Source organism: Salvelinus namaycush, chromosome 20, assembly GCF_016432855.1.
Source record: "Salvelinus namaycush isolate Seneca chromosome 20, SaNama_1.0, whole genome shotgun sequence".
Taxonomy (NCBI): Eukaryota; Metazoa; Chordata; class Actinopteri; order Salmoniformes; family Salmonidae; genus Salvelinus; species Salvelinus namaycush.
Genome location: NC_052326.1, coordinates 5656457 through 5673913, shown reverse-complemented (window position 1 = coordinate 5673913; position 17457 = coordinate 5656457). Strand labels below are relative to the sequence as shown.

At 42.6% G+C, this 17457-nt stretch overlaps 1 protein-coding gene across 1 annotated transcript; it reads right to left on the bottom strand.

The window, feature by feature from the left end:
- Positions 1–364: 364 nt before the first annotated feature.
- LOC120064985 (cytochrome c1, heme protein, mitochondrial-like) lies at positions 365–6849 on the bottom strand. Its single transcript, XM_039015607.1, has 7 exons — positions 6685–6849; positions 5416–5606; positions 4193–4319; positions 3815–3972; positions 3409–3569; positions 3004–3104; positions 365–938 (listed from the first exon to the last, which is right to left on the bottom strand). Exons 1-7 carry the CDS (start codon positions 6763–6765, stop codon positions 834–836), a joined length of 924 nt encoding a protein of 307 aa, XP_038871535.1. The 5' UTR covers positions 6766–6849; the 3' UTR covers positions 365–833.
- Between the last annotated feature and the right edge of the window lie 10608 nt (positions 6850–17457).

The window sequence follows — 17457 nt, the reverse complement described above, 5'->3', positions numbered from 1 at the left end:
AATTGGCCCAGCCTTCATTGTAAATAAGAATTGGTTTAATAAATAGTTTAATAAATAGTTTAATAAAATAGTGATCTGCAGAGATTGTACAAGTTTTGATTGGTTTACAATTTAGTACTCTGGCGTTTTGCCTGTCCCGCTAGCAAACAGAATTATTATTTTTTTAAATGCAAGAATTGACATTGCCAAACAGATATGTGTTCAGAAGAAATATACACCATGTAAAAACCAGCTTCTCCCTCGACAGAGATTTATTATCTCAAAAACTAAAGTAGCATTATGTAAGTTGTGTAGAAAGTGTATGAACCACAGAGAAGAAAGCGTGGCGTAGGTGCATTGCAGAATAACATTGTCACAGGTAGTATCGGATTAAAACATGGTTTATTCGGTACACCAGTGTTTATTAAATATTTACACACCAAAGTGTAGAGAACCTATAACGTGACATATTCACAACAGCACAAGAAGGTTGCAGGAACATACAATGACTCCGGTTGAGAATCCCCTCAAAAGAACTGGTTAACCCCTATACAAGTGTTCCCCCCCCAAAAAAATGTGTGCCGTTGGAGTTACTGGAGTTGGGAAACACTAGACCACAACCTGGACACGTTTCGTTCGATTACAGTACAAAACAAGTTTAGAGGTTGTGTTTACATCCTTCCCTGTTGGCAGAGAATAACTTGTTTTGAGAAGACCCCCATCAAGTGAATAAGGGCAACCGTATCTTAAATGCATGTGTTTTTTTTTTTTTAAGATGGACAACTGCAAATCAGAGGGGTCAGAGTTCGAGCCGAGCAGCCACATGTGCAGGCAGAATGCAGCTGTCCAGGTCTTTACTTGGGGGGCCTGTAAGCAATCTTCCTGCTCTTCAGCACAGACCATCTGTGCCTCTTCATGTAATAGACCAGAGGGACCAAGATGGCGGAACCCATGAGCAGCTGGGGGAAGAAAGAGTTTGAGTGAATTGGATCCCAAGTCTTTTTAAATTCTATTAAATGATGTTAGATACATATGAAATTAAATGCAATGAATATATGAAAGCACTACTTGTCATGCCTTAAAACAGTGGTCACCAACCCATGATCTTAAAAGGCATTCTTAGTCAATCACCAAACATTTCTGTAAAAAAAACAATGATAAAGGCTTCCACTCCTATTTAGTTTTTTTAGTTTTTTTTCTCGTCTTGCGCTGTTGGCGGTAGGTGCACTTGATTCAGAAGCCCTACGCACCAGGTATGTTCCATAAAATGTTCCCATTTTATTTGACGGAAGGGACAAACTCCGCCTGCCTGGCAGACCAGGAGAGCTGTGGCTAAATCAAGTGTGCCTACTTCGCTGGGCAATTGGGACAGCTCAAATCACTGTGCCTACAGCTTCCACGTCCCAAGAGCAAAGTTTGATACTAGCCTACGTGAGATTTCGTAACTTTAAAAACCCTGACCAGAAAGAATAAAGCAAAGAGCTGCTGTTTTTATGAGTTCATGTTTATTCAGCACTTTTTCTAAACATAAAAACACACTTCTCCCTACTTCTACTCTTTCTGCAATTAATTATTTGCAGTGAGTCGTGTCAATTTGAATACAGGAATAACATGAATTTGTGCATGAAGCTAAAATAAATGCGGTGCGACTCGAGTTTCACCATCAGGTGGAAGGTGTCCCCTCTCTCTGGCCAGTCTCACATGAGGAAAGGAGAGAGCAAGGACCCTCTGCTGCGCTCTCCCTTCCTCTCTCGGCTGAGACGGACCATCAGATGCAAGTGTACCATCTGTCCAGTAAAGCTAATTATCTATGCTCAGCTGTGCCTCGCAAGTGATATAGCAACTGATCTATTTTGTCATCAAAGCTTGAGTTTTGAAATATAATATGGTCTGAGAAGAACAATATTGGCAGGCCAGGCATAAATAATATTTAACAATCTACATTTGACATACCTTACTCCATTTGATATTATAGTAAAACCATTAAGTTAAAGTATTTACAAGGCATGCCTCAAGAGTCCCTGGGTTTGAGAAAGCAAGAGTATCTCACCAGCGCAGGTCAGGAACAAAGAAAAAGGAAGACAATGAATCTAAGACCTGTTTATAAGCATCCAAGCTGTTTGGATTCAAAATCTGAATTGTTGACCAATAGGATACTGTAAAAGTCAACTTCCAATCAGATATCAGACTTAGAGGATGTAAAGACAACAGAACCTCTACTACCCAGAGCTATGACAAGAGAGGGTTGGTAAGATAATGCAGCATTCCTAAGACAGCACAAAGGAAATTCTGGGCATACAGTGTAAAGCAGTCGTGTCAAACTCATTCCATGTAGGGTGTAGTGTCGGCAGATGTGTTGTATTTCCTTTCAATGAAGACCTGTACAACCAGTTGAGGGGAGTGATTGACCAATTAGTGACCTTGATTCGTCAATGAAGTACAAGGGAGGAATGAAAACCTGAAGACCCTCGGCCCTGCGTGGAATGAGTTCGACGACTGGTGTAAAGAGTCGCTTCGGGGGAGGGGCCACCCTACAGCCAATATGCTGTGATAATGTAATGTAATAGACCTACTGCACGAACCTCATTCCTACAGAACTGTTTTTATTAGGTTAATGTTGCATAGGCTTACATTTGTCATGTTTTAAACAAAGAAATCTGAGCGGTAGAGCGCAGCTTGCTTCTGGAGACCACTATAAAAAAATAAAAAATAAAGGAAGCACTACTAAGGCAAATAGCCTCTTTGGATTGCTTGACAGCAAGCAATGCCCCACATAGATCTACCACTTCTCAAGAGTGCTAAGTCATTCGGTCATAAACGTCTCAAATCAGAGGTGTATTTACTAAAAACCAAACGGAAGTAAACGGACCGAAATAAAGAGGGACTACCTGAATTTGAAAATGAACTCGTTTTCATTGCAAAACGTTCTGCTACGGTTTGCACTAATGAATACACCCCAGGTTGAGAATACATTTCTGATGCTAGTTCTATTACGCCAGAGAGCGGCGCCCCCTCCCAGCTTACCTTCAGGCCCATGCGTTTGCGCTGGTCGTGCTCAGGCTCGGCTGCCCACCGGAGGAAGGTGCACACGTCCTTGGCCACCTGGCTCATGGTGGCTGGGGTTCCTGTCACATGAGAATGGAAGGTTTTACTTGCAATGATTGTGATATGTGGTTGTCTTATCTACCTTAGTTGAATGCACTGACTGGAAGTTGCTCTTGTTGAGAGTGTCTGCTAAATGACCAATATGGAAAATGCCAAATCATTAGTCTAACTCTATACAGACACCAGAACCTAGACATTCAGCCTGTCATGTCAACGGTTAAAATGGAGTCCTAGGAGCACAATGTATAAAAATGACTTTATGAATTGATTTATCCATTATATTATTTCAAGTTAGTGATCTCAAGAAGTGGGAATCCTACTGACCGTCCTCGAATTCCAGGACCTCATTGTAGATAGGGGGAGCCATGCCGATGGCCTGGCCTGGGAAGTAGGGGTTGTAGTAGAGGCCCTCTCTCACCTCCACTCCAGCAGGGGGCTCACAGTAACCCGTCAGCAGGGAGAACACATAGTCTTCACCTCCATGTCTGGAGCAATGGAGAAAAACTACTTAGGACAAGGCACTTGCAAGGCAAGCTCAGGTACGATATCATTGTATGATTAATAGGAGTGTCTTGCTGTGGATTTACGAAAGTATATTATCCTGCTCCATAGACAGTAAAAGCGTATTTTGGGTAAGAAAAGGTTACAATATATTGTACCTTAAAGCTAACGTTTCATTTACTGTCGATATGACCCATCACCAGATACTCTGGCGTTAGCAACAAAGTACCTGGCACTGACGATGTAGCTGAGATCTGGTGGCAAGGCTCCGCCGTTGGCCGCACGGGCAGCCTCTGGGTTGGGGTATGGCTTGGGGAAGTAGTCGGAGAGCTTTCCTGGACGGGTAAACATCTCTCCCGACTCATCAGGGCCATCCACCACCTCAATCTGAGCGGAAAGCACAGACGGTGGTCAGTGACTTGGAGAAGGACCAAGATGTCCCTAGAAACTGATAGGTTTGCATTTCCGCTCATAATGGTTAATGTTAGGACAGGGAAAAACTGATCCTGGAACTGTGCCTAAGTGCAAGTTCTAGCCAGAGCAACTGATGCACTCATCTATAAGGTCATGACCTAGTTTAATCTAATGGACAAAAACACAGCCTTACCTCCTCAGCCAAAACCTTAACTTCAGCCTCTGTGTGCGACACTCCAACCAAGTTACGGAAGGCCAGGTACTCCATGCTGTGACACGCTGAACACACTTGCTTGTACACCTGATATCCACGACGGATGCTGCAATATAAAGAAAACAGTTACTATCCATTTCGTCCAGTCCTCCTTGTCAGGCAAATATGATCTAGTATGTAATAACAAGATTGTAACACCACTTTACACGGTCATTACCATGTCATAACAGCTGACAACTTGTCATAACATGGCCCTAACACCGTCGACACATATTTATACCAGTTGTGACATATATTGCGTTATTTTATGTCGGGTTATGAGACCAACATAGGAGTGTCAAAACCCACAGAACTTACCACACAAGGTAAAACATTCCATTACACCATAGCCTACAAGTCAACAGTATATATATATATATATATATATTTGTTTTTGTAATTGACCATATTAAACTATCATCGTAATTGAGCACACATCGACGTCAGACATGTACCAACACAATGCTCTGTTGCTGATGAAGGATGATTCCAGGAGCAGGACAAGACACCCTCTATTTGACTGACGACTGATATAAGGGCATGTACGTGATAGGCCTATCTGGCTTAAATGATTATGAAGGTCATAATGCTTCTTGACAGTGTCATAAAGTGTATTTTCTTAGTCCAAGTAAAGTGACACAGATGGTCATAATGCTTCTAGACAGCGTCACAGTTTATTTTCTATAAGTTACTTAAAATATTATGAAAAAAAACATGAAATAATTCATTACAACAAAGGATTTAAGGAACAAACTTTCAAACGAAAGGAAACTTCTTGGCAGAAAAAAAATAACTGGGTTTTGACACTTTAGTAGGTGTCATAACCAGCCATAAAATGAAGCAATGTCACAACAGGTGTAAATATATGGTTCATGACAATGTTATGACCATATTATGAAAGGTTATGACAACTTACGCCAGCTGTTATGAATGGTTATGACAGTCATAACGTGTTATGACACTGGGTGTCAAGTATTACAGAAGAAGTCCTAAGAAGAATTATATTTCCCTAAAATGAACAGAAACAGTCTCAAATCAAATGTTTCATTGCAAGCACCGGAAAAAGCCTGGGTGATAACATTACTGTATGATGTTACATGCAATTATACAAGATACGGTAGAACGTAATTGTGTGTCCTTCTTGGTTATGAGTTAGCTTGTACCTGCCGTGGTCAAGGGCTGACAACATGCCGTTGTGGGTCCAGGGGTAGTTGGGGGGGTGGAGCTCCAGGTCTGAGGCCTTAACAGACTGCTGTAGCATCAGAGCAAGCCCGGCCCCACTGGTTGTCAACACACCAAACGCTGTCAGGGCCACCTTCTTTGACCTGGGTAGACTGGCAAATGACATGTTGACCTGTTGAGGAAGAGAGTTCACATAAGATGACGAATGTAGCTAGCTACTGACACACCGGGGTTGCATAATTTGTCATCCAAAACATCCATGTGAGGTATTCTTCACAATAACTTTTGATGTGACCAAAATTACTTTAATATTGGGGTCAATCTTTGTTGGTTCATGATGATATCACTGAATATGCATCGAATGTCAAGTCAAAGGCATACAGCCAAGTGGTTATGAAACCTCCCTTATACCCTGGGTCTCACAACAGATACCAAAGGAGTGAGACTTCTAGCATCACAAGTAGCAACATTTACGCATAACTAGCTAGATAGCAGTGATTGATGAACAGATGCATGAAGTCAGAGCGATATCGATGTCATATACTGGTTGGCAACAAATACCCTTCATAAGGCTAACGTTAATGATAACCACACATTAACAAGTGTTGTCATGTAGTTAGGAAGACGTTTCCCAGTTTAGAGACTCACCTATAGATAGTAGTGTATCTCGTCAGTCTCAAATCAATCGTTTTTATAAATAAAATCTAGCTAGCCAAGTTACGTCTAGCTAGCCATGTCAATTCAAACTATACCTCTGGCTCTGTAAACTAACGTTAGCCTGATACAATCACGTTGCTGGATAGCTGGCTAATGTTACCTGGGTTTTGCTTTCCAGCAAACTTGTTACGTAGCTAACGTTACTGTTGTAATCAAACTGATGATGAAACAGGGAAAGAAAAGCAGACATTTAGCTAACTAGACTGCTAACGGAACCTGACATGGCATTATCCCCCATCAACTGGCGACGATGTATGTTCCAAGGCTAACAAACACACAATACGATGTTCAATAAGCCATCGCTTCAAAATAGCAAGGATAACATACTGGGTAGTGCCTTAAGAATGTAGCAAGCTAGCTCACGTTAACGTTAGCATTGCACGAGTGACCTTGCCTGTTAGCGACAGTACTAGCTAGCTAACGTTACCCGGCTAGCGGTCAGGGTGGCTTTGAAAGTGTTCTCTTTCCTACAAAAAAGCAGGCAGAAGCGAACATAATCCCAATACAGCATTGAGAGGATAAACATATCATACCCGAGGGGCCTTGATCGTTTTTGGCGTGCATAGTAGGGCTCTTCCAGTCCCCGATAGCACGACCACTCGTAGCGCCGCCATCTTCCTGTCTTTTCCTGCCTTGAAAGACAGCGGAACACCAACCTATGTGAAGCCAGCCACAATTACGTCAGACAGCGCGTTGATTCCGACTGAGCAGATTCTGGGATGTCACTAGTTACATACCGGCATAAATTCATAAACCCCGCCTATTTCTACAATTTATATTCTTAACATGTGATTTTAAACCTAACCTTAAATTAAGACCAAAAGGTAAATTATGTATTTTTACGATATAGCCAATTTTGACTTGGTGGCTATGGTAACTAGTGGAAACGCTGATTCCGTTTATGCCGCGTTCAAGACAACTGGGAACTCTGAAATCTCCGACCCCAGCGCTGTCAAGACAACTGGGAATTGGAAAAAACAAGCCCGAATCGGAAAAATATTTTGAATGGTCATCCAACTAGGAATTCCAAGTAGGAAACTCAAGAGTGCAAATTATACCATGACATATATTTTTCTTCTCTATTTTTCCACGGACCTACTATGTAGGTTTACATTTGTTTATGGGCATAATAGTAAATGTTCATGTTCGTCCACTCCAAAATAATTTAACTCATGCCATTTGATGAATGGAAATAAATAAACATCTGTTACAAAACAGCAAAAAGTGTAATGACATTCGGCAATTGCCATTGGGTCTACACTCGTGAATTAAATGATGCGCCCTGCTACCTGAAAAGGGACTGAAATACGGGACCAGACAGAAGAGGAAGCGAGACACCCCACTCATTGTTTTTTCCCCCATTTAAAAAATAAATAAATCATGAATAATTATGATTGATAAAGTTAGAGACATAATTAGCATACCCCCCCTAAAAATATATTGTAATGGTGAGAGGTTAGCATGTCTTGGGGGTAGCCTATGATATTTGTCCGTCTGTAACTTTGTCACTCATCATTATTCACAATTCAGTCATGTATCACAACTATCAGGATATGACCCAGATACAGACAAGGGCAGCAGATAGTATTGCTCTCAGATAATTTATTATAAATACGGGTCAAGCAAAGGGCAGGTAGAGGACAGGCAGAGGTTTGTGATCAGGTCAGAGTCAGGCAGGTACAGGACGGCAGGCAGGTACAGGACGGCAGGCAGGCTCGGGGTCAGGGCAGGCAGAATGTTCTGAACCCGGGAAAAACAGAACTTGAGCAACAGGAAGACAGGAATGCACGCTGGTAAGGCCTGAAAAGATAAACTGGCAACAGACTAACAGAGAACACAGGCATAAATACACAGGGGATAATGGGGCAAAGAGGCGACACCTGGAGGGGGGTGGAGACAAGCACAAAGACAGGTGAAACAGATCAGGGTGTGACATCATGATTATCTGTAATCATGGCTGCATCCACATTTATGTAGAATTCTTTAGAAACATATTCTATTCTTATTTATAATAAAAGTGACTCCAAAATTCCCTTATGATAAATGTCCATGGGATGTCAATGTTAGTTCATGGGACACTAATGAGTCACCATCAGAATCCCATGTAAACTCATGGGGCCACCATGGCAGACCATTGAGATGCTATGGGGTACCTATAGGAGATCATGGGATACACATGGGACCCACAGGAACAGTCATATAGCACCCATGAGCTTTATATATACAGTACCAGTCAAAAGTGAAGTAGCCTTATTCAACCTATTTAGCCCGTCAGCAGGACGGTTGCAGCTAGTACTGTATATACAGTACCAGTCAAAAGTTTGGACACATCTACTCATTCCAGGGTTTTTCTTTATTTTCACTATTATCTACATTCTATAATAATAGTGAAGACATCATGAAGTAACCAAAAAAGTGTTAATTTGAGATTCTTAAAGTAGCCACCCTTTGCCTTCATGACAGCTTTGCATACTCGTGGCATTCTCTCAACCAGCTTCATGAGGTAGTCACCTGGAATGCATTTCAATTAACAGGTGTGCCTTGTTCAAAGGGTATACAGAAGATAGCCCTATTTGGTAAAAGACCAAGTGCATATTATGGAAAGAACAGCTCAAATAAATAAGCAAAGAGAAACGACAGTACATCATTACTTTATGACATGACGGTCAGTCAATGAAGAAAATGTCAAGAACTTCTAAAGTTCCTTCAAGTGCAGTCGCAAAAACCATCAAGCGCTATGATGAAACTGACTCTCATAAGGGCCGACATAGAAAAGGAAGACCCAGAGTTACCTCTGCTGCAGAGGATAAGTTCAGTAGAGTTAACTGAACCTCAGAAATTGCAGGCCAGAACAATTCTTCACAGAGTTCAAGTAACAGACACATCTCAACATCAACTGTTCAGAGTAGACTGTGTGAATAAGGCCTTCATGGTCGAAGCAAAGAAGAAACCACTACAAAAGGACAGCAAGAAGAAGAAGAAGAGACTTGCTTGGGCCAAGAAACACGAGCAATGGACATTCGACCAGTGGAAATCTGTCCTTTGGTCTGGAGTCCAAATAGGAGATTTTTGGTTCCAACCGCCGTGTCTTTGTGAGATGCAGAGTAGGTGAACGGATGATCTCCGTGTAACAGGGTTGGTTATGTTTCCACTTGCCTCTAAAGAAAGTTGTATTCAATGTTCAAGCATTCTTATTGGTTGGTTCAACTCTGATGACAATAAGGCTGTTGTGTTTGGCCCTGCATGCAGATAGGGGGAGATCGCGAACCTCAGGTCTCCCCAGTATGAAAATGTGATGCAAGGGGTAGGCCACGTTCTGAATACTGTTTTCTATTTTACAATGTGTACAAGTTTGCTGTACATTACTGATTTACACATGTGTGGGTATATGGTACCTGTTAGGGATTAAGGGGCTTTCTGGGATGTGCTTTGGCATATGATTGCTGTAAATAAGTGTGTTAGCTAGCATACACCGATGTAATGGTCACATAAGCCCACTGCTAACACAGTTGTTTTCATGCTACAGATTTTACCATCGACAGCCATCAACATCGTTAAGCCCTGTACAACTAATGTGCTGTTTCCTATTTAACAACATAAATAAATAATGCTCAACTGGGATCACTGACAAGGGTGATTTATTTGGACAAACACAACGCAAGGAGTATGATTTACATCTGTTACATCCGCATGTGTGGTTCCCATCGTGAAGCATGGAGGAGGAGGTGTGATGGTACATTGCTGGTGACACTGTTGGTGATTTATTTAGAATTCAAGGCACATTTAACCAGCATGGCTACCACAGCATTCTGCAGCGATACGTCATCCCATCTGGTTTGCGCTTAGAGGGACTATAATTTGTTTTTCAACAGGACTATGACCCAAAACACACCTCTAGGCTTTGTAAAGGCTATTTGACCAAGCAGGAGAGTGATGGAGTGCTGCATCAGATGACCTGGCCTCCACAATCAACCCAATTGAGATGGTTTGGGATTAGTTGGACCGTAGAGTGAAGGAAAAGCAGCCAACAAGTGCTCAGCATATGTGGGAACTCCTTCAAGACTGTTGGTGATTTATTTACAGTTCAAGGCACAGTTAACCAGCATGGCTACCACAGCATTCTGCAGCGATACGCCATCCCATCTGATTTGCGCTTACTGGGACTATCATTTGTTCTCAAGCCCCAAAGGCCCAACTCAGTCCCACAGACACAGATGAGAGAGTACTCATGTCACGCCTGCTCCCGCTCTCCCTCTCTGGCGCTCAAGGGCGCCAGGCTGCCCATCATTACGCAGACCTGTCACCATCATTACGCGCATCATCGCTCATTGGACACACCTTGACTCCTTCACTTTGTTGATTGCCCCTTCTATATCTGTCTGTTCCTCAGTTCATTCCCCGTGTCAGCATTATTGTCATTGTGTTTTCCCCTGTCCAGACGCTGTCCTTGTTTGTTTCTTGTCTGTTGTTTATTAAATGTTCCCTCCCTGTACTTGCTTCTCGTCTCCCAGCGTCTGTCCTTACACATCATAGCTGTTCAATGCATAAACAGTATTATAACAGGACAATGACAATGACCCAACACACCTCCAGGCTGTTTAAGGGCTATTTTCCCAAGAAGGAGAGTGATGGAGTGCTGCATCAGATGACCTGGCCTCCACAATCACCCGACCTTGAGAGAATGCCAAGAGTATGCAAAGCTGTTATCAAGGTGGCTACTTTGAAGAATCTATAATATAAAATATATTTTGATTTATTTAACACTTTTTTGGTTACAACATGATTCCATATGTGTTATTTAATAGTTTTGATGTCTTCACTATTATTCTACAATGTAGAAAATAGTACAAATAAAGAAAAACCCTGGAATGAGTAGATGTGTCCAAACTTTTGACTGGTACTGTATATACAGTACTAGCTGCAACCGTCCTGCTGATGGGCTAAATAGGCTGACTAAGGCTACTTCAAATTAATTATAAAGGTGATCAGTTGTCAGGTTCATGTGAGTAACATGCCTGAGATATGAAGGCTTGTGTTATTTAGGTACTGGAATAACTCAAAACTTGTTATAAGTACAAATATCAGGCCTGTGGTTCTATCCATGCTTTTAACCCGCTTTCATCAGATAGACTGAAACATAAAGCTTCCCTCTCTTAATTAAACATTTGAGGCTTTAAGTGCAACTACGTGGTTCTCTTGGAAATTCTTACTAAGTCAATCTTAAATGAGTCATTGTTTATTTGTCGGCGCGCTGCAGAGGTTCCAACCAACTAAATGCGCCATAGTACACGTCAATCAGGAGCTCTGCTGGGGCAGTCCCAGCAGTTGTCTTATATACGGCTATACACAGACAAGTTATATTTGCATGATTTAGCATAATTAATCATTACCGTTTTATTTCATTCATGTGACCGACCAATACCGTTTCATAACAAGTGACAGACCAATACCTCACGAGGCTTCTTCTCTAAGCTGAGACCTTGAAACTGAGATATCTTTCGTTCTCATCCTCAAAACAAGGTCTGGGCGTACCGCCAAACTGCAGCTACTGATAGTGAGGATTCGTTCAGTCAGCCACTTGCATGAACACAGACATTAGTTTATGGAACACAGAAATAGAACACAGAAATTAGCTATAAGAAAAGCACAAACATTAAAATTCCATTACAGTTGCTTACATCAATGAAAATGTGCCTAGAAGCCATTTGCAGTTCTGAACACCATCCTTGTAATCTTTACTAAACAGTATCAATCATCACCAGTAGCACAAAGCTGTCAACAATACTATTACATTCTCAAAAGCTACACAGGACACTCTTTTAGAAATTCTATTGTATGTTTATGTATTTACTTTTTAGTCATTTAGCAGACTCTTATCCAGAGTGACTCACAGTTAGCGCATTCATCTTAAAATAGCTAGGTGGGACAACCACATATCACAGGCATGGAAAGTACAATTTTACTCAATAAAGTCACCATCATTAGAGTCAGCGCTAGTAAGGGGGGGGGGGGGGGGGTGTTCATGTTATAATTATACATATACACACACACACTACCGTTCTAAAGTTTGGGGCCACTTAGACATTTCCTTGTTTTTGAAAGAAAATTAAAAAAATTGTCCATTAAAATACAGTGTAGACATTGTTAATGTTGTAAATGACTATTGTAGCTGGAAACGGCTGATTTTCAATGGAATATCTACATAGGCGTACAGAGGCCCATTATCAGAAACCATCGCTCCTGTGTTCCAATATCACGTTGTGCTAGCTAATCCAAGTTTATCATTTTAAAAGGCTAATTGATCATTAGAAAGCCTTTTTGCAATCATGTTAGCACACAGAGGCGAGGCAGAGTTCTAGGCAGAGTTCCTCTGTCCAGTGTCTGTGTTCTTTTGCCCATCTTTTCTTTTTATTGGCCAGTCTGAGATATGGCTTTTTCTTTGCAACTCTGCCTAGAAGTCCAGCATCCCGGAGTCGCCTCTTCACTGTTGACGTTGAGACTGGTGTTTTGCGGGTACTATTTAATGAAGCTGCCAGTTGAGGACTTGTGAGGCGTCTGTTTCTCAAACTAGACACTCTAATGTACTTGTCCTCTTGCTCAGTTGTGAGCCAGGGCCTCCCATTCCTCTTTCTATTCTGGTTAGAGCCAGTTTGCGCTGTTCTGTGAAGGGAGTAGTACACAGCATTTTACGAGATCTTCAGTTTCTTGGCAATTTCTTGCATGGAATAGCCTTCATTTCTCAGAACAAGAATATGTAGATATTCCATAAAAAATCTGCTGTTTCCACCTACAATAGTAATTTACAAGATTAACAATGTCTACACTGTATTTCTGATCAATTTGATGTTATTTAAATGGACAAAAAAATCTGCTTTTCTCTCACAAACAAGGACATTTCTAAGTGACCCCAAACTTTAGAATGGTAGTGTAGCGAGTCTCTGCTTTGGTGTTTGCAGAGAACGACAGGGTGTTGTCCAGGGTCATGTCAAGGTTCTTTACACTCTGTGGCGTATAGCAGGTCAGCCACCAGGGGGAGACTCGTCGAGGCCTGGTAACAGATGGAGTATACATCACAAGGCGATGGCTCCATCTGCTGGACGTGCCAGGTCTCGACGGGCTCTCCAGCCACGACTAATTGGGGCTGATTGGGAGCTGGCGAGTAATCAAGGGCCGATTGCTCACCAGCTGTGCAAGGCCCATAAAGCTACCAGAAGGGCAGCACACAGGGAGAGTGGGGGAAGAAAGGACTCCCATGTTATTGTTGACGGTTGCAGAGGTAAGAAGAGGGAGTTCAGTTTTGTGCCCGACAGGATACACCCAGACCCGGAACCCAGAAGATGGTGTCCCGGAGAGGGTCTCATGGAGACCTATCCTTTTCTTTTTTATCTATTACTTAAACAAACACCCTTCAAACTGAGCTAATCCTTCTCTGTCCATGTCTGATATGGGAAAACATCTTGACCAAACCCCCTGGTCTGCCACAACTCGTAGGGCGACACTGGAGTTGTCAACAGTGATGGAGAGGTCTTTGAGCGGGCAGGCCTTCCCCGGGAAGAAAAACATCTCTGTCTTGTCGAGGTTGAGCTTGATTTGGTGGGCCGACATCCAAGTTGAGATATCTGCTAGGCACAGAGAGATGCGTGTTGCCAACTGGGTGTCAAGGGGAGGAGAAAAGTAGTTGAGTGTCATCCGCAAAGCAATGATAGGAGAACCATGTGTGGATATGACAGAGCCGAGTGACTTGGTGGAGAGAGAGAAGAGGGCCTAGAACCAAGCCCCGGGGGACACCAGTCGTGAGAGTACGTGGTGCAGACTCAGATCCTCTCCACGTCATCTGGTAGGAGCAGCCTGCCAGGTAAGATGCAATCCAAGCGTGTGCAGAGCCTGAGACGCCCAGCCCTGAGAGGGTGGAGAGGAGGATCTGATGGTTCATGGTGTCGAAGGCAGCAGATGATCTAGGAGGTTGAGAACAGAGGAGAAAGTCAGCTTTGGCATGCGGAGAGCCTCAGTGACACAGAAAAGAGCAGTATCGGTTGAGTGACTTGTCTTGAAGCCTGACTGGTTAGGGTCAAGAAGATCATTCTGAGCGAGATGACGAATTAAGTTGAGAGACAGCACGCTCAAGTGTTTTGGAAAGAAAAGAAAGGAATACAGGTCTATAGTTTTTGACGTCAGTTGAGTCGAGTGTTGGTTTCCTGAGGAGGGGAGCAACTCGGGCCATTTTGAAGTCAGGGGGGACATAGCCAGTTGTCAGGGATGAGTTGATGAGGGAAGTGAGGTCTCCAGAGATGGTCTGGAGGAGGGGATGGGGTTGAGCGGGCAGGTTGTCGGGCGGCCAGACCTCACTAGTCGCAGGATGCCATCTGGAGAGAGAGGGGAGAGAGGTCAAGGCGTAGGGTAGTTCTGTGTGAGTGAGACCAGTAGACTTAATAGGCTGAGAGAATGAGTAGCGGATGTCGTCAACCTTTTTTCCCCAAAGTGGTTGACAAAGTCGTCTGCAGAGAGGGAGGAGGGAGGGGTGTAGGATTAAGGAGGGAGAAGGTGGAAAAATAGTTTCCTAGGGTGAGCAACAGAAGCATTACATTTAGAGTGGTAGAAAGTGGCTTTAGTAGTGGATACGGAGGAAGAGAATATAGAGGGGAGGGAGTGAAAGGATAATAGGTCCTCCGGAAGTCTAGTTTTCCTCCATTTTAGCTTAGCTTCCCGCAGCCCTGTTCTGTGAGCTCGCAAAGATTCACTCAGCCACAGAGCAGGAGGGGAGGGCCGTGCCGGCGGTGAGAAAAGGGGACAGTGCGAGTCATAGGATGCAAAAGGGAGGAGAGTAGGGTCAAAGAGGGAGAACCAGGAGATTGGAGGGAGAAGGATTTAGCAGCAGGGAGAGGAGAGTAGTGAGAGTGAAAGAACGAAGATTGCGACAGCGCATGACCATCTGGGTAGGGGCTGAGTGGTTAGGGTTGGAGGAAAGGAAGACAGGAAAGGAAACAAAGTAGTGATCAGAGTCCTGGAGGGGGGTTGCAGTGAGATTAGTAGGTGAGCAGCCTCTAGTTGAGATGAGGTCAAGCCTATTGCTTGCCGTGTGAGTTGGAGGGGATTGGGAAAGGGTGAGGTCAAAAGAGGCAAGGAGGGGAAAGAATAAATAAATGAATCTAATGCTGACGTTGGGAGGTCGAAGTTGCCATGTACGAAGAGTGGTGAGCTATCATTAGGGTATTAGCTTATCAAGGTGTCAAGCTCATTGACGAACTCTCCAAGGGCACCTGGTGGGCGATAGATGACAACAATGTTAAGCTTGAGTGGACAAGTGACAGTGACGGCATGGAATTCAAATGAGGAGATGGACAAGTGAGAGAGGGAGAAAAGAGAAAATCTCCACTTAGGAGAAATGAGTAGCCCTGTGCCACCACCACGACGACCAGATGTTCTTGGACTGTGAGAGAAAAAGTATCCAGAAAAAGACTCCGTCTCATGCTACCACTAGAGTGAAAGCACCGCCAGCATTCAAAAGTGACCAAAACATCAGCCAGGAAGCATAGGAACTGAGAAGTGGTCTGTGGTCACCACCTGCAGAACCACTCCTTTATTGGGGGTGTCTTGCTAATTGCCTATAATTTCCACCTTTTGTCTATTCCATTTGCACAACAGCATGTGAAATTTATTGTCAATCAGTGTTGCTTCCTAAGTGGACAGTTTGATTTCACAGAAGTGTGATTGACTTGGAGTTACATTGTGTTGTTTAAATGTTCCCTTTATTTTTTTGAGCAGTGTATATACAATTACTAATCAAGGGAAATGGGAACCAGGAGTGCGTAATTAGACAGTTCAGTGAAGCCTAGAAGGCCGGTGATGTAGAACTCCGGAACTGGTGCACGGAATGAGTAGCAGTAGGGGGGAATCCGTAACAACGGTAATAAAAAATAAACCCATTCATCAGTAATAAGGTCCTCAAATCATCTTTCTGAATTGCCCTAGAGGCACCAAAACATCAAAGAACATTTTGAAGATTGTTCCACAAATAAGCTGAAAAAAAACTAAAAGCTGATTTACCTAACTCAGCAGAGACCAAAGGAATTTCCAGAGTTAAGCATCGCTGAGACCGGGTGTGGTAATTTGTGTCTAAAGTTTAGTAACGATGTTAGGTACAGTGGGACTTTTTGTAAAAGGGCTTTATAAATGAAAACATAGCAATTTATCAACCTACATGACATCAAAGTGAGCCAAACAACTTTCTGGTAGAGAATGCAGTGATGAGTACTAAAATTGTCGCCCGTAATAAATCGCAGTGTGCTATGATAAACTGCAGCTAACGACTTTAATAACGTGGAAGCTGTGTTCATATACAGTAGATGATGTCGCCATAGTCTAGGGTCGACTGAATAATCTGCTTTCTACTATTGAGCGAGAGGCAGGACCTATTTCTATAGAAGCCCATTTTTTATTCTCAGCTGAAAACTAACTCATCAATATGTTTTTTAAAAGACAGCTTTTCATCTATCCAGATGCTCACATATGCTTAAATCATCAGATATTTTAATGTGTTCTAGAGAACAACATATACTTAGTTTACCTGCATTCAATACAAACTTCCGGTCAATAAAGTTGTTCTGTAATAAAATGAAGGCAGACTGTAGTTCAGATAGAGCCTGGTCAACCTTGGGGGCAATAGCAAACACCGGCATTCAAGTGCAGGTTACAATTTTTTACAGACAAGTCGATATTGTTAATGTCAACAGTAAAAAGTACAGGACCCAGAACCAACCCCACCTCGTAATATCCAGGAAACCTGATTTAACACCATCAGTAGATACCCATTGAGTTCTACCTGTCAAGTAATTTTTAAACCAGTTACATGCAGCCTGATCTAGGCCAATTGAGGAAAGCCTCTGAATTAGCAGTGAGTGATCAACAGTATCAAAAGCCTTTGACAGGTCAATGAAGAGGGCAGCACAATGTTGCCGTTTATCCATACAGTTAACCACATCATTTATAACTAGGGATAAAGCAGAGATAGTGCTCTGACCTTGTCTAAAACCGGACTGATGTACATTTAAAATACATTTCATAGATAAGAAAGATGTTAGTTGAGAATTAATCAAGGATTCTAATATTTTAGCTTGACAAGAAAGTTTAGTAATAGGGAGATAATTATTTAGGTCACAGGGGCCGCCTTCCAAACCTTGGGGATAGAACCAGATACAATCGTCAGGTAAAAAAATATGTGTTAATGATTCAAGCATATCAGCCTCAGTGGAATTTTTAAAGCATAAATCTTAAGCAAGGCATCTATCACTTCACAAATGTTAAATTGT